This window comes from Microchirus variegatus (genome assembly GCF_963457635.1).
Source record: "Microchirus variegatus genome assembly, chromosome: 4".
Lineage (NCBI taxonomy): Eukaryota > Metazoa > Chordata > Actinopteri > Pleuronectiformes > Soleidae > Microchirus > Microchirus variegatus.
In genome coordinates this window covers 22,785,182-22,809,732 of record NC_139805.1, presented here as the reverse complement: position 1 = coordinate 22,809,732, position 24,551 = coordinate 22,785,182, and the positions used below count along the sequence as shown (strand labels likewise).

At 41.6% G+C, this 24,551-nt stretch overlaps 1 protein-coding gene across 6 annotated transcripts in view; it reads left to right on the top strand.

Moving 5' to 3' along the window:
• tp63 (tumor protein p63) overlaps positions 1-24,348 on the top strand; it is a gene marked incomplete at its 5' end in the record, with an annotated part of 33,194 nt that extends 8,846 nt beyond the window's left edge. The window contains 12 exons of one of the 6 annotated variants that reach the window (XM_083888386.1): positions 3,808-3,849; positions 8,168-8,425; positions 15,896-16,082; positions 16,180-16,295; positions 16,781-16,890; positions 16,984-17,108; positions 17,357-17,439; positions 18,146-18,270; positions 20,499-20,644; positions 21,014-21,161; positions 22,765-22,858; positions 22,959-24,348. In XM_083888386.1, coding sequence (XP_083744512.1) covers positions 3,808-3,849; positions 8,168-8,425; positions 15,896-16,082; positions 16,180-16,295; positions 16,781-16,890; positions 16,984-17,108; positions 17,357-17,439; positions 18,146-18,270; positions 20,499-20,644; positions 21,014-21,161; positions 22,765-22,858; positions 22,959-23,255 — 1,731 coding nt within the window. In that variant the 3' untranslated portion in view covers positions 23,256-24,348. Of the gene's footprint in view, positions 1-3,807; positions 3,850-8,167; positions 8,426-15,895; positions 16,083-16,161; positions 16,296-16,780; positions 16,891-16,983; positions 17,121-17,356; positions 17,440-18,145; positions 18,271-20,498; positions 20,645-21,013; positions 21,162-22,764; positions 22,859-22,958 lie in introns of those variants that run through there. The other 5 variants (XM_083888385.1, XM_083888384.1, XM_083888383.1 and 2 more) reach the window with 5 other exon arrangements.
• Positions 24,349-24,551: the final 203 nt, after the last annotated feature.

Below are 24,551 nucleotides of genomic sequence, written 5' to 3'. Positions count from 1 at the left end.
ATTATTTCTTCACGTTGATTTAGTTGACACAATGAAGAAAATGTATATCTGACACTGAGAAAATGTTACCGACCTAAACACCCACGACATATTGGATATCGGCAAAAGGTCCAATATCATGCTTCCCTAGTTCCCTTGTAAGCAGACCTTAATTTAATAGCATACATCTTGCTATTTACAACTCTATATAAACACACTGGCTTTAGTGACTACAACAGTGGCTTTCCTGCAGTCTGCATGAATATTATATGATATACGTGTTGTATGAGTTTTTGAGTTTAACCAGTTAACCTTGTATAATAATTCAACATCCGCCCTGATAATTATGTGATTATGGTATTGTATTACTGTGGTTTTCAATCTGTGTTGCATCCAATACAGAAATCAACTCTGGATTTGGGTTTCTGTAGGCAAAATGAACTGACAACAGTGTTATTCTGCATGATTTTCAGTTGGATAGTCACTACAGCCTTGTTTGAGGTTGTATATCATCATTTCTAACAATTCTGTGGCCTCAAATGTATATTTTCTGCTGTTTGATGCTGGATGCAACTCCAGTTACACATTTTGTCCGACGCATCTTTAAGTAAACAAAAATATCCTGGACTTTCATTGCAGGCTAAAATAGAAATACAGTGGGTTTCTGTAAAATATTTTTGCACCTGTGATCATTTTGTTAATTTAAAATATGCAATAACTTCTCTGACCAGAAGTTTTGAGACAATAATAGTGGAAAAGTTGCCGTTGTCTCATTCCTCTTGTACATGTACACCTGCATGTGGCTTTATACATCCCATGTATTTCTAAATTATTCTGGCAGCTCTGAAATCAAACTGGCAACTGGGTAAAATAGATTTACCAAAAGCTGCCCCAGTTTGTTGATTTCAAAGAAAGGTGTTTCAGGATTTAGGGGCAGTTGACTGCAGTGGGGGCTTTAGGATTTGCCACCCAGGTGATGCTCTGTGTCTCTCTGCATTCACTGCCTGTGTCTGTCAGTGTGGATGGGAGCTCACTCTGTTTTCAGGACAGGTGTCTTTGCCCTCCAAGCCTCCACGGCCTGACACATGATACTAAACTAATCTAGCTGACTTAAGGCACAGACTCTTAAAAGAGGAAAACTTCAGTAAAGCTTCTCTTGTCTGAGCCCCTGGATCTGCACTTCTTTAGGCGCTGCGTAATCTTAGTTTCTCACCGCTGTTGAATTTGTGGTGATGCAGTTAAAAGAGATGTTCCTGCTCTCTGATTATTAGGGTTAGGATGGTTAGAGACAATATTTAACCATTAGAATTCAATTTGTCACCCTTGACACTGTAGCTAATTGCTGCATGCTGCCTGTCTCTATATTGGTTTCATGGTCAGTTTGTGTTGACACTGTTTAAGAAAAAGATGCTTCAAGAAAGTTCAACATTTTGGAGGCTTTGCTTGTTGGTGAAGTTTAATTGTTTTTCATTCTGCAGTCATGTATGGATGGGCCCCTTGTCACTGTTCAGCAACCTTGTTTGCAATTGGAATGGATAAAATCAAAGTTCACACCCAACTCAGTTGACTCTGCAGAAACAGGATATCTGGGTGAACACACAAATTACTGCTTCATTTTGGCAGTATGTTATTGTACGTGTAAAACACAAAGTGGTAAATGAGTCAGTTGCCTTCTTCAGCAGGTTTACCTGTGTTTAAAAACACGCTAATTCTCCCTTTGAACAGCAGCCATTTTGACAGGTCACAGGTGTAAATAATCAAATGAATGGTGACTAATTCCATTTAGATTCCTCAGTTTCATTGTGCATGCTGGTTTGTCTTACATGGAACTGAACAGAACCATTGTTGGTATGATCAGTAACACCATTGCATTTCCTCGTAAACCATGCTAAAATGGCTGCTGTGCAAATTGACAAATTTTGTTGTAAATAACGAGCAACATTACATCAAAACCATCAACTACATTGGTAATTGACACAGTATTCCAGTTTGAAAAGTGAAGTTGAGAAGGTAGGAAGATCTCTTGAATGGAAATGTGTGGGAACATTAACTTCTCCTTCTCATTTGATTTATAAAGTCGATTTATAACATTTTCCTCGCGTTCATTTGTTCTCCATCAGGCTAAAAAGCAGAAACACCCCTCTGTATATAATGTACATGTAAATACAATTCATCTTAATCTGCAGCTTTTTAACTGTATTAGTTATGAGTTGGACCGAATAAAGTGACACCCTGCTTAATCACAGCTGCTGTGCTTTTGTTCAGTGCGGCCTCACCCCAACACTGAGTACTCTAACTGCTTTTCAGATTCCAGTGTTGTTTTAACATAATTAGAAGTTTGTTTAGCTAAACTAATTATCACCCTCAGAAGGTTTGGCTGGGCCCTCGGTGAAGTACTGGGAGGCCAAAGATTTGGCCTCTTTAAAGTGTTGATTTGCCTTTTGTGACAGGCTGACCTGCGGCCCTGGGGGCCTGCACCGGGTGTGGCTGCTGATTTGAGACACTGCCTTGACTTCATGGTTCTGCGTTAGATTTCAGACAGCTTTCAAATCATTCTGACCACAGGGCAAAACTTTAAGCCCTGTAGCCCTGCAGTTATATACATTGCTTGCGCTCTGCTGACCACTGACCTCCCTTCTCATTTACTTGTGCATCTTTGCAGTATCCACCTCAGTTACATCTGCAGATGGTTGAAGAAAACACATTTGCTTTCACTTTTAAATGATTGATGTACAGGTTTTTTCATGTACTAAATTGAGGTTAAGCAGCACATTTTGAAACAAACAATTTAACAGCTTCACAGCTAGGGTGTAAAACCTGTAATGAATTTAAACATGTTTTAATTGTCTTTTATTAGGGCTTTTAAATCTGAGCCAGCTGGTCAACACTGTCTGCGAGACACAATGCATGTTTCCAAAACAGATCTACATCAGTCATCTCTAATAGATACAAGCAATCTACAGGAGTCGCATTGTTTTTTTTCTGAAAAGGTGGGCTCTGCATTAAGTTTGCCTACTGGCAGCAGAGGGAAGCCATTCAGATGCTAACTAGCTACTACAAGTGTGGGTGATATTCTCCCACCAACACTGCACTTCTCACTGTGGGGGTCAACAGTGTCAGGATTTTTACCCCCAACAAGGATCAGCATAACTCAAAATGTTAGAGCAGATTGAAATGTAATCTGTGATCTGGAGTTGAGTGTATAGACACTGTGAGAAACAGTGCAGCCTTGGCAGAGGGCTTCTATTTTTCTATGATATTGTCATACGTTCTTTATTTTTCTCTTAAAAAAGCACATAGATAGGATTTGCACACATTAGAAAAACATCTTCATATCCTCCATCCATATGGATACATTCAATATATTTTAAATTGCATGTTGGAGGTAGAAATTATGTTAAAGCAGTATATATTCTTAGATTTTTGTTTGGATTCTAATATTTTTAGTTAGGAATTGTAAGGAAATTTTAAGATTAAAAACCTTGCAACTGTCATGAACATATTAATTATTCAATGGCGATGTTAATCACTGCTGCTAAGTTGATAAAGCAAAAGCACTTCTCAGTTTTTACCTTAGAGGAGCTCTGCAGAGCTTCAAGGGAGTCTCAGGAGATGGGTGTGGACTCAGGTATTGGACAGGTCGCTCCTTAGACCCCTCCCCTCTCTTCCAGGTATATATGACATTCCCATAGAATCCTATAGAAGCCTCTGCTTGTCCACTTTGCATCTGTCGTCCACATCACTCGCTTTGGGTGAGGAAAAGAGATTTGTGGAATCCTGGAGCCAGTGGAGCAAACAGCAGCAGCTCTGCTCAATCTCAGCGCCAACATGTTGTACCTGGAGACAGGAACCCCGACATCCTACAGCGAGGTAAGACCAGCGCACAAGCTGGATGCGGGGCATCTGCCATCGCGCCCATTCCTTTAGTTGGTTTCTTAGAACCCAATGAGCCGAGGGACATGTCACAAACCAGTAGCTGTAGGATTTAATAGGATTTTAAATGTATGTTGAAATGATCCAACATCTGGGCTTCATGTGTAAATGTGTGACCCGACAGAACTGAAGTTGGAACTGAAGAATCAAATAAGTAAAAGAAAATATACAGTTTATTGATGAAGTGAAAATACAAACTAGTTTTAATCAAATTGAGAATTCCGTAGATTTCGACACGGAAGGATGGCTTGGCATTGTGTGTGTGTGTGTGTGTGTTAGGCCATAGAGCGAGGGAATGTAAACACCTGGAAGATTTTTAAATGCGCCCTCATTGTAAACTGTGTGACTGGACATTGAATTCTTCAATTCATGTTACTTACTTTTTCAGTTGTAGTGCAGTTGTTGTTGATCAAATGTTTGATAGAAAAATCTGATCTTAAAAATGTAATCTTATGGATACGATTAGATTTTATGGGGAGATAAACATCTCAACTTCTTTTGTGTAAAAGCTTTGGCAAAAGTATAGAACGGAAACTTAAATAGAAAAACCCATGTACATTTGTAATGATTAAAAACAAAATTTTTATACTCCGTTGCGCTTACTTGAGTTTACACCGTCGAGACCAGGATACTCACGGGATCAGTGGTTTTCATTTTTTCTTTGTGAAGCGGACATTTACAGGAAGTGTTCTTCTTCTTTTTCACAAACAGATTAAAATGAAATTGCCTATACTTAATGAATTAATCAGTCTTTAAAAAAAATTGAGGTTTGAGAAAACAATTGTCGTCCCATTATCATTTTTCACCATGAAAGTTTAAGAATCGTGATTTATGGATCTTTGTTTGCAGAGCTCATTGATAAATTATTTAAGGTCTTTTGAAAAAGTTCCAGAACATGACATTAAACATAAAGTAAATTTAATGTTACAACTGTGAGGTGAAAAATTGCCCTTTTAATAGGTTGTTTGATGAAGAAAATAACTTGTTTGTTGGTGAATCAGATCTACCTGAAAAAATGCTACACTTATGTTGTAAATTGTCATTGTCGGGTCTAATTCTCCTTTTGTCTTCAGTTGTTGTTTTCAGTGAGTTGAGCTTTATCTGTTTTCGAACAAATCCTTAACCTAAACCTGACGCCGAACAAGTGAGCGGTGACAGATTCTCAGATTGCAGGTTGCAGATTGCAGGTGTGTCAGGTCACTGTCTTTTAAGTTGTCGAGCAGGGGGTCTTTAAGTGGTGTCCGGCTCAGTCGCCCCAGTGTGTCAGGTATCGGGTTCTCCTCTCCTCCCCGTTCTGTCCCCAGTCTCTAGGGAGCCGCTGCAGCCATTAGAATGCGGCTGACCAGGCGCTGCTGTTTAGTCCAGGGTCGTAATTGCTTTAATGGTGTGTTGACGTAGATACAATCACCTTCTCTGCCCACCCCAGCAGGTAAAAGGAGTTGATAGACCCCCACCCAGCCCCACCCCAACCCCCAACCATGGTGAGCCTTTAATGCCTCCCTCCCCTGTGGTCACTCATCACAGTCCTGTGGATGCTGTCCCAGGTCACCAGAGAAATGGAGAGGAATGGGAGCTATTTGCCCCTCAGGCCTGGTCTGCTCTGGTTCCTGTCATCTGGTGGTTGTTTAGGTTTTATCTGTGCTCTGCGGCCACAGCAGCAGTAGCAACTGGACACTGTTGTATTTCATGCTTAGATATCGATTTTAAAATAGTTATTCATTTTTCTACTGTGAGGCAAAGTCCCATTTTTATACTGATGTTTGGTTTCCATAATGCTCTGAAGGATCATTTGCCATTTTCACAAAGACACAGGATCTCTGCTGCCTGGCAAACATAATCATAACCTCACAGGGTTTGACAGAGATAACATACTGTATGTATTCATTTAGTTATTGGCATAATGATAAACATAGGACAAGGAATACATTAAATGTGTTAGTTCTTCATACCAAATGCCTGCTGTGTTGGCATTACCATTAACTTTTTAAACTACTGTAATGTATGTTATCTCTAACATGATCCGGATGACTCAGATACCATCACCCTGCAGGTCTACTGGCTCCTCGTCCTTTAGGGATGATATGCCTACTTTCGGATTTTGTAAAACTTGAGCTTGTAGGCCTCAAACACGCAGCACGGCCTTCACAAACTTTATTAAAGGCTGCTGACAATGTCAAGGTGGCTGATTTATCATGCTTCTGCTGAAGGCCTAAACACACCGTCGGCTATAAACAGAAGGAATTTTTAAGAGCAGCTAAAGTGGTTATTAAATGGTTTGCTGTATTATAGTGGAATAAGATCTGGTTTAAAGAAACAGAGGAGAAGGCCTTAAACTCCCCATCACCATCCTTTTAAAAGCCTTATATCTGACTTCCACTCAATTAAACATTACATTGTGATTAGTGTCGGTGAGACTTGAACTATCTGGTCAATTATGGCTTTAACCCCCCATTCCTCATCTTTGATCTTTATATTTATTTAGAGGGTGAGACACATTATCCAGGGCCCTGTATTTAATGTGAAGTATTCTGTGTCAGGTATTCAGCTTCATGTCCGTGCTTTTATCTATTTTTGGTCTCAGGCCAGCATCAACCTTTTCTTTAGAATAATTATTTGACATTGATAATTGGTGCCTGTCACATTAACCTTTGCAGCTGCCAGCAGAAGGAGGCTGTGTCTTCTCTGAATGGCGCCATAGCTGTAAAGAATCACTCTGGTATCATGAGCACTGCTTACCTATGTACTTGGGGGGGAAAAACATACGGTCTAAACAGGAAATTGTGTTACCGAGTTCATTCCCATGCAGTTTCCACCTTGTGTAAGTGATAGGTTTCTGTCATTGTTGGTCTCACCAGTTTAGACTATACACACTTTTTTCTGGTCTTAGATCGGATGGGCCCATCTTTAGTCCACTGACCTTTATAATAACACTCGTGTAATTAGCCCATTGTAAGGAAGCGTGTGTTGGGGGAAGCCACTCGCCGCTAAAAGCTGGAGGGTTTCCATCTCGGAGGAGTTTTCTTTCTATCTCTATCTGTGTGTGTGTGTGTGTGTGTTCTTTTCACAAAACACTTGTCTCCTAACACCTGCATGCCCAGTGTAATTGTTCTCCAGACAAGCTCTTATAAGCTCTGGTGTCATTGTTTGCAGGGGGTGGGTGGTGGTGGTGGTGTTTGGGGTTAAGCAGCCTTGCACCTCACACACACACATACAGGGACCCTCATCCCAGCAGCTCACTTCCCTCTGGCGCTGTTGCACAAGTATGCTGCGGTTGACTCGAGTGACCTCTCTCAGGTGTGTCTGTCTGATGTTGAGTGTATGTGTGTGTGTGAATGTGCACACACGTGTGGATTTGCATGTGATAAAGTACAACATTGCCTCACAAGGCCCTACCTTGATTAATAGTTATATAGTCTTAACTCGTCAGCTTTTTTGTTGGTCATCTGGCGCAGCGCTAACACCTGGTGGTGTGGTGGGCGTGAGCCGGGCAGCTGTGGTTAGCTGCGCTTGAAATAAACAAGAGGTCCTGCTGAGATTAATGGCCGTCTAAAGAGCCAGAGCCATAGCACCTCATCCAGGAATGTGCCATTTATAAATGGAAAGGAATGGGGTGAATGGCGAGCAGAGCAAGCAGGAAGGGACTGGCTACTGTCCAGGCCTATTCTCCATCCTGTTTAAAGGCAGATATTTTAATGCCATTCCTCCTGTCTGAATAGTTTCAACTGTGGAGAAGGGGGATCACAAGGCGAGGTACTACAGTTTTGTTGCAGAACATCAATCAAAAAACAAGCGAGGCTTGGCCAGGGATTGAACCATGAATGAGTTTGTGTTTCCACCATTAAGACATATCTGAGGTCAGTTATGTAGAATTAGCATGATGTTTGTGGAGGAAGGTGGATTAACACCAGAGAATATGGTTTAGGTTCCTCTGCTTAGTCATGAATGAAAGAAAATCTCCCCTTCATGTAGCACAGTGTCCTCAAACACTGAGCCATCATCAGACAAAATAAACATTTCTGTGAATATTTCTTCCTCATACTTTCGGGAACTGTGTAAGTGATTCACCAAAAACTTGTTTTGTTAGACTAACACCCAGTAGAACAAAGTAGGTCACACAGTAAACCTTGTTCATTCTTAAATAACCTGGTTTCACATCATTACCCGTTTTGTATTTTAAATGTTCATGTTTTGTCTGAAAACCTTGAGAATTTATAATCTTTCTTCACTGTCTCCCACCCCTCCATTATGTCTCCAGTCTCAGTATACAAACCTGGGGCTCCTGAACAGCATGGATCAGAACATACAGAACGGAGGCTCAACCTCCACCAGCCCCTACAACAACGACCACGCACAGAACAACGTGACCGCCCCATCACCTTACGCCCAGCCCAGCTCTACCTTCGATGCCCTTTCTCCTTCACCGGCCATCCCATCCAACACAGACTACGCTGGGCCACACACCTTCGATGTGTCCTTCCAGCAGTCAAGTACGGCGAAGTCTGCCACCTGGACGGTAAGACCCTTACTGTACATTCTCCAAAAAGTTGGTGACATTCCTGATGCTCATGATCAAAATATCTTAGAGTTTTTTTCACAATGGGCAAGATTGGAAAGATGAAGAGGTAGTTGATATGGGTCTATTAACATGTCATATATTGGTCAATGTGAACCAAAACTAAATCAAAAAAACCTTACAAAAAACATTTCAAATCCCAGTTTGACCAGGGTTTTCCTGCATAGTCCTCTCATAATACAAACGCATGCAGATTAAGGTTAGGTTAATTGGTCTAAAGTCACAGAAAGAGTGAACGTGAGTGTGAATGGTTGTTTGTCTTTTTATGTTGGTCCTGTCATGGGCCATGTCCAATGGTCCCATTTTAAGCTGGGAATGACTCCAGCTCTCCCCATAGCTCGGGTATGGATAGGTGCTTGTAGCCTTCTCAGATTCAAGTATACAGTGCCAATGTTCTTTCCATCTAACTCTCTGTAAAATTGATTGATGAGCACACGGTTCAGCCTCTATGGATCAGGTAAGTTGTCAGTCACAATAAAATGACATTTAATAGAATGTACTGCTGTTTTACTTAGTGTTTATGTATACGGTTCAGACTGTGTGATAAACCAAACATTATACATTGACTGAAAAAAAATCCACTTCTGGGTTTATATGTGCCTCACTCAATAAATATAGAACCACACATTAATGTGACAACACGTCATCACATGCTGTGATTTTTCAGACTAGATGATAAGAAGAGACGCTTTTACTCATGAACAACTTATCTGATGATCTGTGCTCCAGGCACATTTTGGTGCACATCAGACCTGAGTTGCACAACCACATCTGGCAAGGGAAAGAAAAAGCCCACTTAAGATGCACAGCTTCAAATCATGACTAAAACATACGTGTTTCTCTGGAAGGCTCACACTGTTATGTTTAATTTGCTAAGAAAAATAAAGAGAGGCGTGCATGTTGTACAATGTACAAAAGTTGTTTTAAGCTTTTAAATGTTATGAACCAGCGTTTCGCAAAAACATTACGTGGGGACGCTTTTCAAAGATGACACATCATAGTGACCTGACCCAATTATAAGTTGTGACAAGAACACATTTGTGCATAATATAACATTGCTGACTCAGGTAACACCTGTTGTTATTTTAACAGTTAAAGCGTTCATTCAAGACAGATGATAAATGAATCACAACTTGGTTTGCATGCTTTTTAATGCATGCTTAAAAAACAAGTAAAAGGCTGCAACAATTTCCTCTAATTCATTTGGGAAAACAGTAAATGCCAGAGATTACACAGATATTTTCTTTTATAGATGATTTGAATGGATTTGTAAAACTGTTTTCGTGCATTCGCTCCCAATGACAGCGCACTAAAGCACTATTTGGCTGAAGTTCACTGATGTTTTGTTGATGACAGAGGTAAACAGACTTAACAGTTGGTCCAGGTGTGGTGATGCCCTGTGCAGCCAAACATTAGCATGTGATGCTCCATAAACCTACACAACCAGCTCCTCCTGCTCTGTCATTATGTGTAACAGGGCTGACGGACAGCTGTTGCATCAGAGCCCCACTTGCTGGGTTGTTTATGTGTCTAATCTGCACCACGCTGTTCACTCACTGTAACAGACGTACAAGTTTGGTGTGTTTGATGCTCCCAAGCAGACATAACATTATTTTGTTTTTAATATAGTCTTTGGAAATGTAACATGTCAATGAAATGGGCCTGCATTATAGTTATATTAAAGTTATTTCCAACTTTGGATAAGATGATTCCAGTGGAAATGGTAATTAAAAGGCCTATCATTAGTGTAAGATTGAAAAATATCAGTCCACACCTACTGTTGAAAAACCTGCTGAGCTCAATGCACTGACTTAAGAGCGTCTTCCAAGTAAACAGGCTGAACTCAGGGAGTGTTGGGCGATCTCACCTTATTCCTCCCTCGAGTGTGGGATTGTGACATTTACCCAATTCCCAGACTGCCTCACTCATCCCTCTCATTTTCACCGTCCAAAAAACAAAAGTGTTTGTCTGATGTGCAACTGTGAAGGAGGTAAGGAGTGTGGTTAGTGAGCGGCACGCCCCAAAAACCTGAGACACACTGGTTTAGGACACATCCCATGTCATAGACACTTAATGCAACAGACTCTGTGTCCCACAGTCATAACACATGATGTAAGACTCGTTTAATTGTTCTGACTTAGGTGGAAAAGCAGTGAATTTGCAATAACCGATAGAAGTGAAGAAATTTTAAAACTAACAATTTACCTGAAAGTACGTGAAGTTGGATTTGCAAAAAGAAATCCTCTTTATAATCACTGAAGCCTTTGACAAGATGGAACAAATAACTCCACAATTCAAAAAGTATAAAACAGCTTTAACTCATTTTGATGGGTCACCGAGTTGAACTTTTATTTCATTATGTAAGTCTGGTTCGCAGCTCTCAACACTGTGAGAAGTGTGTAACGTAATGACAGTGAGATACTTAAACTGTCAGAATCAGGCCCAGCAAGTTCAAGAGTAACGCTGCACTGATGTCAGTTAAAAAAGTCAACACAAACCTGCTTTCTTTATGGCATGTTTGCCACAGTGACAGCACTTCCAGCAACGACTACACTGCATTGCTTTACAGAATAATATGTTGAATATAATAAGTAATATCTTCATTTGCTTAATGAGCCAGTCCAAACGTGAGTATGAGATTAACACTGGCTTCTGTAATTCCTGTGTTTGGTACTATTTCAGGGTTGTTTTCTCATTTAATTACCAGGTTAAACATTGGTGCATCACCAACCAGTGAGACTTTATATGTCACAAAAATCCCACCACTTAATCCCGTTGCAGAGATTTGTCAGACTTTTGCCTCAACTCTGTTTTGTTTTGCTGATCGTTCTCTTTAAAAGAGAGAGTCATTTTCTACGGCAGCTACTCTAAAGATAGTGATTACAGTGTTGGTTCCCGTCTTGAAGGAGGCTCCCTCTCATGATCTCAAGAGATCTCTCACAAAGCTCTCATAATCTCAAGCCTGTAGTTCGACTGCTGGACTGACGGACCGATGGCAGCGAGCCACTGAAGATGTCACCAGCGCGGCTTTGCTCTCTGCATAGATCTGCTTTTGAAGGCCTGTGGGATCTTCCACAGGACTTAATGGACTGTGTACTGAGCTTTTTGATGACTGTTCTCGTGGAGACACACCTAATCCCTAACCCACACCTTAACCTCTTCCTGTCTGGGATGACTGTGACACACACACACACGCGCACGCACACAAAGGTACAACGCGTCAACGTTTCCCAGAACAGCTACCTACGGTTTCCTTGTTGGCAGTCTCCATGGTGCTCTCTCCTTTATCATTTTGGTGGACAAAAACATTCAGCTGTGTCATATGAATGAGTAGACCTATGTTTTTGCCTTCTTTTCTTCAGCGTTGTACTAAATTAATTGAGTGTTGCAAATGAGGCAGCCATTGTTGGCAATTGTGCAGCGAAAGATTGGTTGTGTGTACAGACTGCCACTGCATATTGTCGTCAAAGGAGAGGAATGTCACGGTTTGGGCTATCAGTGGGGCGCTGTAGAGCTCGGGGATTACAGTAATGGATTGAGGGCCTGTAGATAATACTTGTGTAAATATGGTGTGCCTCTTTCCTGAACCCTGTGCTCTTGGAGTGGGCTCTGTCTTTTTGAGAGAGTTAAGCTTGATGGTTGCATCTCACATTGCGCCGGAGGAGGAGGAGGAGGAGGAGGAGAACCCTTGAATGCTCAAAGAGAAGAGTGTTCCAGCGAAAGGCAGCAAGACGCAGCTTGCCCCTGGAACATCTGCGGGCCCGTCCCACGCCTCACAAGATGGGGCCGAGACTTGTTTGTGTCAAGAAGCTTGTCATGACTCGCCCCATCACAAGGAGACAAGTCCTGTGAGCTTCAGATGGGGGGAAAAGGTGGAAGGGAAATTTCGACAAAGGAAGAGTCAAAAGGTTTTTATGATATGGGTGACAGGATTTCTCCATAATTGATGTGGAAAAGCCCAATTTTCATACAGAAACTAGATAATCCAATAGGAATGCTGCTGTCGTCATATACTGTAAATACTAAAAACAAAACAAACAAAAAAAGATTCGACCAAATTCATACTATGAATGATCACGGAACTGTAGAAAAACAAATGTACTTCTAGATTCAATCTTTTTCTTTATATAACTTTTTATATTTTGCTTTATGCTTTATTTCCCTAGGAGGATAAAACCAAGATTTTCTTTTCCCTCCACTTGTTGCTTTTTATTTTCAGTTTCAAATCCAGTGAACTCGGTTGCAGTCGCACTCATGTCGAACAGTGGAGAAGACAAGCATTTGATTGGTTTATCCCAAGAGGGACACATGCATATTTGACACAGGCTCCAGAAACGCGACGCTACATGTCAGTGTACAGTTTTGCCTTGGGACAGGTGTCACTGCGATTGAGAGGGGGCAAGACCACTTTATCGTCATTATTTTTTTTTTCTTGTTTAAGGTTATCATTGTTTAAAAGTTTTAACTTACAATGTGATTTTCTGCTGAGAAGTCAGTTTTTTTTTCTGCTTCAGAGAGAACAGGAGAAGATAAAAAAAACAAAAAAAAACTCCTTTGCATTATCTCTGTATTAAACAGGTTTGGGAGAAGCTCTAGGCATGACATGACTTGTCAGGTATGAAGAAGACAAGACCAGAGGCGCCACTCGGTGCTTGTTTAAGGCCTGATGTTTGTCAGGACTTGACTTCTGCATGCGCCCGCAGCGCCTGTCAGGGAGAAAGGAACGCCACAGCTGTGGGCCTGCCTCAACCTGTGCTTCACGGGAAGTGTGTGTGTGTGTGTGTGTGTTAGAAAGTAATTGCACACATGCAGCACTGTTCGTGTATAAGAATAAATTGTATGTTGCGCATACTGAGATTTATTACATGAACATGGTGTATTTCTTTTTAATCACGACACCAGTTGAAGAGCTATGATGTCTGTGTGGGCCATGCAGCAGCAGCAGCAGCAGCAGCAGCTGCAGCAGCAGCAGCAGCAGCAGCAGCAGCAGGCAGTGTTTGTAAATACAGCCGCAGCCGCTCATTCATTATGCTTTTCTGCCAGACAAACAATGCGTCACGTGTGGCTCCTGCAAACACTCGGAAAAGTTTTCCTTCAAACGATTGTGATTAAGCAGCTCAGCATTGTACACCCGGCATTCCCCTGGCTGTGTAATTCACATTGTGACCAATGAAAGACTCATAATTACATGTTAACACCTGAACACCGCACCCTGTGTGAGCCACTGAATCCCATCAGTCAACTGGGGCGTCCTCCACCCTCAGCGGTGTTAGCTTTAGCCGCGCTCTGCTTTCAGCAGTCAGCAGCAGCAGCAGCCCCTGCGCTCACTGCTGAGCAAACACAACACCAGCAGCACATAGTTGTGTGCTCAAAGTTTGTAGCTCCAGGGCTGGGATGGTCCTCCAGTGTGTGTGTGTGTGTGTGTGTGTGTGTGATTGTGTGTCTGTGTGAGTTTGAGACAGTAGGATATGATCTACAAAACTTTGGTTTTCTGCCTCCCAACAACTCTGATTAGATCTTAGTGTTTTGAGTTGCGCTGTTTTCGCCTTCAGCTACACAAAACCAACAACCTGTAATTATTCAAAAGTCTACGCACTGACCCTTAACACAGCACCCCCTTTCTTTCTCTTTCTCTTTCGCCCCCACTCTTGTCTCTCTTTCTATGCTTGGCTTCTCCACCTCATTTAGCTGATTGACAGAGGCGTACGGGGAGTATCAGGTTAGGAGCGAGGGGACAACTGCAAACATTTATCTTAGTTTTTCTTTTAAACAGCCTGCTTTGACATACAAGGAAGAATCACTACAGTCAATCATCACTGCCAGTTTTTCATGTTAACTACAGGAAAACGTTGTTTTACCACCTGATATATCACATACTATGTGCATGTGAGTTGCCCGATAAGGTCACAGAGACCTATTGATCTGCCTACGTTACTGGATCCAGTCTACAAACTGCATCAGTGTGTAGTTTGTGAGGTGGTGGTGGATGTCAGAGAGTGAGATGAGATGGAACTGTTTTGGGTTTGTCCTGATGAAAGGAAAGGTTTGTGCCTGGGGAGCAGAGCGGAAAATGTCCGTGCCAAGCTTGTGTAATATTTAAAGTCAGCACCGACAGGTACGGGGATGAGCTGCCTTCCTTTTGGAGCCAAAATTAATCGAGGTGGAACATTGTTCTCAAACGCAACCCCAAGCGTTTTTCTTCCTTTTCTTCTGTACAATGTTCACTTTTCTTTACTCAGAAATGAACCTGACAGGGAAAACTGCACCCCCCATCCCTTCACTTCACCCACCCTCCTCCACCCACTGTCTTGTGCACACAGAGGATTTGAGGCTGTGCATACACAGCAGTGATTTGAATGGTTTGTTTACACAGTTGGGTTATGCCTATTAGTAACAATTCAGTCTTTCTGATGGCTTGCTGGTTATCAAGACTAACTGTACCTGGGATCAAGGTACATCCATTATTCATGACTCCTGGCTTACATACTGTGTGTTCACCAGTGTGTGTGTACGCAGCCATCATCAGATTGATCTTCAGTAACTGTTGTGATTGGTTCATATAGGGTTGGACAATTAATTGTCTTGAATAATTGAATTTCTTTTCATTTTGGTGGAAACAAATAATATCTTCAAATGTCAAACAAATAATGTTTGCATTGGTATTGTGTGTTAATGCTCCATCACATTGTAAATCTGTTTCACACCGAACCATATGTCATAAATCAATACCTGTAAGGAAAGCTGCGCTCCGCCCTTTGCCCGCCAGTCTTTTTCAGAATCAGACTTTATTTATAAAGCCCTGTTCACACAAAGTAATGTTAAAGTGCTTGACAGGATAACAAAACACCCTCTCCCCACCACCATTCATCGCCCCAGCCCTATGACCACACAAGTTAAAAAGCATAACAGATGTAGAAGAAGAAACAGAAATGAGGTAGTGAGTAAACGCTGTCATAAATCTCAACAGTGGACACTGCAAGAATAAAAGTGTGACTAAAAATAATAAATAAAAAAAACATTATGTAAAATACAGTTATAAAAGTGTATACTTTTGAAGTTTGGCTGTGTGTGATGAGCGGCCATCAGATGCTTCATTGGCGCAAAGATAAAAGCCAGGCCCAGTTTAATTGTTGCTGGAGGGGTTCATGTTATGACGCTCCTCGGAAGTCCCACAGGCTCTTACAACCAAAGTGTGTGTGTGTGTGTGTTTGTGTGTTTATTTAAGTAGGTCATAATCACAGTCTTGTCTATAACCCCTGTTGCTTCAGGGGAAGCCAGAGGTGCACAGCAGTCCAGCAGCAGGTGTTACCCAATCAATGACTGCATTTAAACTGTAGGCCAAAAAAAATTTTTTTTTGAAGTTCCATGAACAACATTTTGATCTGTACATTTTTTCTTTCTACCTTACAGTACTCAACAGATCTGAAGAAGCTATACTGCCAAATTGCCAAGACGTGTCCAATTCAGATCAAAGTCCTGACCACGCCTCCCCAGGGTGCCGTCGTCAGGGCGATGCCTGTTTATAAGAAAGCAGAACATGTGACCGAAGTGGTGAAACGGTGCCCGAACCACGAGCTCAGCCGCGAGTTCAACGACGGTCAGTTCTTATTCTTGTAAAAAAAATATTTTTTTATAAATATTCTCATTTATTGTTAGTTGTTGATTCTAAATTGAAGGACGGATGTTGCTTCCAGGTCAAATCGCTCCACCCAGCCATCTGATCCGCGTGGAGGGAAACAGCCATGCCCAGTACGTGGAGGACACCATCACTGGAAGACAGAGTGTTTTTGTTCCATATGAACCTCCACAGGTGAGCTCACCCCTGCCTTATTTTCCTGCTCGTATTTGTCTCTTCTCTTATTTTAAATAAAGTTTGTAGGTCAGATTACAGTATAACGACATTAGAAGCAGGGATTCACTCTACATCAGTATTAGCTGATATTCACCTGGTTGATTAGCCTATTGGAAAATAAGATTTGCTAAATAATATTTATTTGAGCCAATTCAGTCTTCTAATTCAGTAAGACCTAGTAGTATAGTTTTACAGGTGATTTGATAAATATGATTGGTTTATTTTGTCATTATTTACATTATTACACAGCTAACTTCATAATGTGAAGGACTAAAAGACTTTAAAACAGAATTCTTTGTGTTCGTTTCACGATAAGTTCATCAGTTATAAAAAAGACATGCTGCATTAGTTGATTATAACACTGTCATAGTTGATATAACTGCAACAACAGGTGTCACTAGGGTACCAGATTGTCACTCACCTTCATTCATTTACCTCCACAGGTTGGAACAGAATTCACCACGATTTTGTACAATTTCATGTGCAATTCGAGCTGCGTGGGGGGAATGAACAGACGCCCAATTCTCATCATTGTCACCCTGGAAACCAGAGAGTAAGACACACCGCTGACACACCACCCTCACAATATCATCCACAGCCCCAGTAGCTGTCAGTCATTCACCGTGTGCGCTCTGTCTGTTCTCAGTGGTCAGGTATTAGGCCGCCGCTGCTTCGAGGCCAGAATCTGTGCCTGCCCCGGCAGAGACCGCAAGGCGGACGAGGACAGCATCCGCAAGCAGAACGTAACAGACTCTACAAAGAGCAGTGATGGTACGAAACGCCGTAAGTAGTGCTGGGGCTGGTGACGGGCTGTTGTGCTTTTGGTCTAACCTGATGCACTGTCAGTGTCGAGGAGCCCCCACTGCTGCACTCACTAACACTCACTAACACTCAGTGTTCAGTGAATGCTGCCAAACTCTTTCCTGCTTGCATTTTCCTGCTGTGTTGGCTCAGCCTAACCTTTCAGCACACGGACATTGTACTCACTTGTTTTCCTTTTTTTTTTTTTTTTTCTTCAGCCTTCCGCCAGGTTTCCCACGGCATCCAGATGTCCACTATCAAGAAGAGAAGATCCACAGATGAGGAGGTTTTTTGTTTGCCTGTGAGTGTTGTTTTGACATTTTACCTCCGCCAAGGAGTTTAGGTTTTTAAAGCATTAAAGCATCGATTACAGCCTATGAAGGTTGTGGCCCAAAGGTGAAATTATTACATTTAAGTGGTGATACAGATCTGGCTTTTTCAATAAATGTTCTAAGATAGGTGAGGTTTAGATATTTCTACATGTATGCATTTTCATTAGAGCTGAAACAATTACGAGATGAATCGATTATGAATCGATTACTAAATTAATCGTCGACTATTTTGATGATCGATTAATCGGTTTGAAGCTTTTTTCATGATTAAAACAAGATTTCTGATTGTTTTAGCTTCTTAAATGTGAATATTTTCTGGTTTCGTTTGCTCCACATAACAAAGAAATCGTTAAAAAAATTATCATTTTGGTTTGTGGACAAAACAACACATCGATAACATCATAATTTCCAGGTTTGACAAACACTGATCAACATTTTTTAGCATTTTATGACATTTTATGGACCAAACGATTCATTGATTATGAAAATAATCGTTAGTTGCAGCTCTAATCTTCATTTCATATGCATGGATATACTGTGAAAGAAAATAGAGTACCTCTTATAGGTTTATGTTATTGACTTTTACCACTCCTTGGCCGAGGTTTACACACACTCTGAGCGCTTTCTGCACGAGTCCGAGCCACTGACTGAACATCTTCCTGTTTTTCTTTTCAGATCAAAGGCCGTGAAATTTATGAGATTTTGGTAAAAATCAAAGAGTCTCTGGAACTCATGCAGTTTCTTCCACAACACACCATAGAATCATACCGACAGCAGCAGCAGAATCTACTTCAGAAACAGTGAGTACCAGTAAAGATTCTTCACTCAATCTCTGGTTCTCAGGCTCGTTATGACAGACGGAGCTGCATTAGTTGTAAGGTTCACCACTGAGTTCAAGCGGACTCGCCCTCTGTGCCTTGTCTTGACTCCTCGCTCTCTTATTCTGACTAAATTCCTTGTCTTCGATGAAGCACTTTTCTTTCGAATGAACTGCAGCGATTCACGTGTCCTACAATGGCTTTCTCGCTGCTGTGACAGTGGATTCTGCTGAAAATTATATTCTATTTAGTGCTGCCACTGACGCGTCACAGCTATCAAATCCAGGCTGGTATTAATCGCCCTAAAATGGATGTTGTTCAGTGTTTCTTGGCAGCAGGGAGTTTACCCAGAGTTTGCTCAGTGCGAGGAGGCTTGAAGGGTGAGCCTTGCATCAAGTAGAGCAGTTTTTTTTTTTCCCCTTCTTTCTCGTCTCTCATGGGACATGAGCCAAAGCTGATGAATCGTGACAAATGTACCTGGCTATGCTTTGTTAAGGAGAAGCTTCCAAAGATTTGCGGTAACGCCTTTGGGTGATGTGCCAGGTTTGCACAACAGCACCTGACAAAATCCGTGCCTCAGCCTCATCTATTCCGATACACTTCAGCGTAATTAAAACTGACACAAACACACAGTACACACACTTTTCCTTATCCACGCCCATTTCACTATAAGCTAAAACGAGTATGATTGGTGTAAACGATAGTTTGGTGATGATAATTACTGCTTATGTTATACTTTCCCATTAAGAGACTGGCAGACACAAACACTCTGAGAAGTTTTCCTAGGGTTCGTTCGTGGCTACTTTAGCAACAGATGCTAAAATATCAGTAGTAAATATATAGTCAATGGATTTTTGAACATGCTCCCCGTTTTAATTAACATTAAAAGGATTCACACAAATCAACATGTTTCTTCTGTGATTCAAACATTGTTTCAGTGACAGAGTTTGAAATAAAAAGGTTCCGTCAACAGTGAGTGTTTCAGGCCTGTTCTTTCTCTTTGCTGTGCAAATGCTAAATCATAAACCCCAGAGCACATTCCAGTAGTGAAGAGCTGTGATCTGTGTCTGCATAGTGCCATCTACTGGACACTGGTGTGACTGCAGAACACGTAGTGAACCAAATTCCAGCCAGCTCCCCTCACAGTCGTACTTTTATGAAGCTACTGTTCTCCTCCTCTGAGGTTGTTCACTCCTCCCTCCTTCTCCTCCATTCACAAGCCCTCATTTCTTCTTCTTCTTCTTCTCTCTCTCTCTCTTCTTTTCTGGTTCCTCCCCTGCAGTCTGATAAAAACCCGTCTTGGTAGCCACCTCCTGGAGCCTGCAGGAGAGCAGAAGCGGCGCTGCAGCTCCTCCTGAAACTCTGCCTCACATTCCTCCTCCTCCTCCTTCCTGATACATGGACCTCCTCTCTGTGTCTCCTTTTCATCAACTTTGATTTTTCTCATCTCCTAACTTTTCTGCCCTTCCTGGGAATCTGCACCGAGGACTTGACACCGAATCTCTCTGTTTCTAAGATCTGTGGCTGCTACTGTTTGATCTCAGCGTCAGTGTAGTTATTCTTGTCTATTGTAGCTCTATGGATGTTCTTCTTTCATAATTCATAGATTATCATTTTTGCATGCATTATTTTTGTCCACAAAAAATATATTTTTAAGTTGTTTCTGTTTGTGGCCTTTTTTATTCTGGCTGATATTAAACAGGAACTTAAGTTAAAGGTTAGTTTAAGCTTATAAGCTCGTTTCAACTGTACATGTTTTCTTGAGAGCTGGACTCACTGAATCTCTTTTGTGGGACTTTTTTTGGGGGGGGGCGGGTGAAGAGATTTTATTATTGAGAGAACTTTACGCTAATGCTGGTCATGTTTTATAAAGCCACTGCAGGACAGTCATTAAATGCATTTACTTCAGGTGTTTATTTCGTCATGTGACTCTGACCGTTCTGTTTGACACAGAATGTTTTCGTGGCTGTTGCAAAATATAATAAATTTCTTTTTCTTGCTTGAGCTATCCTTTTCTGTCTCTACTCACTTTCACTTACTCTCCACTCGCTTGGAACTGATATTTAGTGATGTATTACCATATTATAAGAGCTAACCATTTGACTATAATAAGTCAGTCACTGTTGTTTCCATTTAATCCAGGACTGTGTTTAGAGCTGAGTTCTGTTGGGGGTCGTTAACAGCCTGTAACCTCCTCTCTCTTGCCCCAGGAACTCAATGCAGTCTCAGCCTTCCTACGGCTCCAGTTCCCCCACACATGGAAAAGTCAACAAGCTGCCCTCCGTCAGTCAGCTCATCAACCCCCAGCAGCGTAACACACTCACCCCGTCCAGTATGTCTGGAGGCCTGACTGACAGTAAGTGTGGTCCTTTGTTTCTCTTCCTGTTTACCTCAGGGTTTACGCCCCCTCGAACTCTGCAGTCCCTCCTGGGCTTATTGTACATATAGATATATGTATAAGGACAGCTTGTCTAGGCAGGCAGGCAGAGACCTGAATTCACCCCACCCTTCCACACACACCCCCACGCACGCACGCACACACACACACACACATACACCCACACCCCACCAGAGAGTTCCCCCCCTCAAAAAGAATGTGAGACGATGCATTACCTGTCTCGTCGACGGCATAAATGTCGATGTGTTTCAGTCGATGCTCAATAATAATCTCCAAACCCCAGATCGGTACACAGAAAGCTCACAGCAGCTCCTTTTGTCTCTGCAGTGACTCCCATGATGGGCACTCCCGTCCACATGAACGCTGACATGAGTTCACTGAGCCCCACACATGCACTGCAGCAACAGCTTCCCCTGGTGCCTTCCTCCCACTGTACCCCCCCTCCTCCATACCCCATGGACAGCAGCATCTCCAGGTACCTCAACAAACCACAACAAACATGGAAAAACTTTTGTTTGTTTTTTTGAAAATCGACAGATTTAAAGTGATAGTTCAGGGGTTTTTACACGTCGTCAACAGCGCACGCGCTCTCGATGAAAACATGGCTGCCAGCAGGAACAAAAAAGATAAACACGTGTTTGCCAATGAACAAAAAAAACAAACAATACTTACTTGCCTTGTTCACTCTTCTGCACCAAAGTCCACATAGAAAATCGATCCTAATGTGTTATTCTGTGACTTCAGTGTTCATGAGGTCATAATTGAGATTTACCTCAGTGACACAAACTGGCCACACGAGGCAGCAGTCGACCAGTGAGCTTTAAACACTGATTTTCTCTCTGGACTTTGGTGTGGGAGTGTGAGTCGTACTTCCAGACATACTGTTATTATACTAGACTTAAGGAGGTGTAGATTTTATTTCTTTTTGTCCCTGCTGGCAGCCATGTTTTCTTCATCCAACCACACTTGGGGGAAAAAAAACCTGAACTATCGTTTAAATTGAGTTTGTTTTCATTTAATAATGGCATTTTTCCTGACAGCGATGTTGTCACCAGTCACTGTCCTTCAACCCTTCGATCAAATGTAACCAGTTAGCTCCTGTTAGCTCGAGGTAAAACACCAAAGTAATTAAGTCAACCAACCAGAGGCTGCTGCTGCTGATGCTAATAAAACAAACAGATCGACAAAAACCTTCCTGTTATTTAGCCCAACGAGGCACACTCCACCTGACTCCATGTCTATGACATGAATATGGACTTCAGGTTGGTTGGTTGCTGCAGCTAAATGGAGCTACATTAAACTTTAAACAATTTAAAAGTATCATCTGGGGTAGAAAAAAAAATGCCATTATGAAATAAAACAAAAGGAAAATGTTGAAATAGTTTTTTATGATCAAATAAAAACAAAGAGCGATTACAAAGCATGTCATGCATTGTTTGCCTTCTTTTATTCTCAATGTATACATTACAGTTATTAAAAGTCCAGTGTGTAATAATTAGATGACTGACCCCTCACTTGTCACATGTCAGGGATCTACGGTGGCCTGCACATACCAGAAAGGATGTAAAACACACTTTCACATCTCTCTCTCTCTCTGCCATTTCCTCCCTCTTCTTTGTTGGTTTATGTGAGCGCTGTTTATTTGACGACGACAGTTCACAGCCTGTAACCTCCTCCACGTCGTCTCCGCTTTTCTTCATTTTTGGAATAAATAAACTTTGAACCTGAAAAGCTCATCGGCTCGGGCTTCTGTAGAAACATGTCAGCGTCTGTAAAAGCACATGTTAAAAGTTAATATACACTTCCTAATGTGAACCATACATAGCGATAATGTTACACACTGGACCTTTAAGTGTTGATTGTACTTTGAGGTCAATAAAATAATAACAAAGGCTGCAAATAAAACATGCAGGTGCTGTATAATGCTAAAAAAGTTGCCCTTAAAGTCAAGAGTTTGGTCTGAACATTTGGGCAAACGTGTGTCAGACAAATGTATGAGTGCGTGTTCTAATATAAGTAAAGTTTAAAAAGAAAAAGCGGGCAAAAGTGTGATGGTTGCGTTTCTGTTCCTCCTGCAGCTTCCTTATACGGCTGGGCTGCGCAGGCTGCTTGGACTACTTCACAGCACAGGGCCTAACCAACATCTACCAGATTGAGAACTATAACATGGAGGTGAGCCCTTGCCTATCCAACACCAGTCAATTGATGGGTTAGAGAGAAGAGTGGCTCCTCCTGCGAATACTAACACGCTCCCCTGTGTAATGACCATTAGGACCTGTCCAGGCTGAAGATCCCTGCTGAGTTCCAGCACATCATCTGGAAGGGCATCATGGAGCATCGTCAGGTCATGGATTTTTCCCCACCTCCCCACATAGTGCGCACCACCAGCGGGGCCTCCACTGTCAGCATGGGCTCCTCCGAAGCCCGCGGCGAGCGCGTCATTGACGCCGTGCGCTTCACCCTGCGCCAGACCATCTCCTTCCCGCCGCGCGACGAGTGGTCTGACTTTTCCTTCGACCTGGATTCTCGCCGCAACAAACAGCAGCGCATCAAGGAGGAGGGGGAGTAAGACGACCTCGCCGCTTGCCATTTTTTTTCTCATTTCATACCCTGCTCTTGGAACATTTCATATGAAAACCCTGGTGTATTAGTGCAAATAAACTGCTGAGAACAAAAAAGAAAAAAAAAAAGAAAAACACATTCACATAGAGATGCACTTATTTTCATTGTTGTTGTTGTGGTTCTCGTTATCGCAGAAATGAACGGTGTCGAGCAAACGGTGCATTTTATTATGTTCTAATTTCTTGAGAGCACTTAAGAAATGCTGAGGATTTCAAAGTTGTTTTGAGGTTTTGTTACGTTTTCATGATTCATTCCCATGTTAACAAAACGCGCATTAAAGGGCTTGTTAGGGCTTATTATATTTCTGCTATGGGCCATAGCAAACGTGTATTTTTAGTTTGTAATACTTAGTAGTTGTACATGTTTAGTCAAAGTACACTGGTTTTCATCTGTGGCAGAAGTCAACACTGATTGTATACATTTCAAACATTTCCTGTCAGAAGTATTATGTCAGGGGCAATTTGTTTTCTGCTGTAGCTTCTATAGTTGTATATTTTTTTTTTTTTTTTTGCTTATTATGTCTGTTGTGAGACCAATGCATCACTTTGTTGTGTCTGGTTGTGAAGTATGTGTGTTTAAGTGACAGATGGTCGTTCATTAAATGTAGCCGTATATAGGCCTAATGCTCTTGACCCAGTGTTTTACAGTACGATGATACAATGACTGATGTTTTCTATGTTCTTGTTTAAACTTCTGTGCAAATGTGGTTGTGATTCGAGGAGCAGACTGCAGTGGATGCCTAGGACAAGTATTTTTATTTTTTTGAAAACCATGTTTTGGTAAAGGTATATTTCATTTTATAACTGGCCAAAACCTGATATAAATGTAAATTTGTATAGTTCCTTTTCCCTAAAGAATAGACATGATTTTCATCATAGAACAAAGCATGTGCCCATGTGAATATTATCTGGTTTCTTTACCAGTGACAACAATGTGTTCATTCAGAGTTTAACTTCATACAGTATGTACTGTGAGTATTTTGCATTCGCCTGCAGCCCATTTTCAACATTGTTTAAGTAGTCTGCATTGTTACAAAGCAGAGACGATTACATTTTCATATTTTTGTACAATGTATTGTAAATATGTTGCAATATATCAAGGGTATTTTGATATAAATCTAAAATAAATATCCAAACTTGCTGTATTGCATGTGAATGCTTCTTTGTGTCGCATTTATTGAGTCTAGAAAACTGAAACATTGACATTTCTATATTTACTCATATACAAATCATATATAAATTTT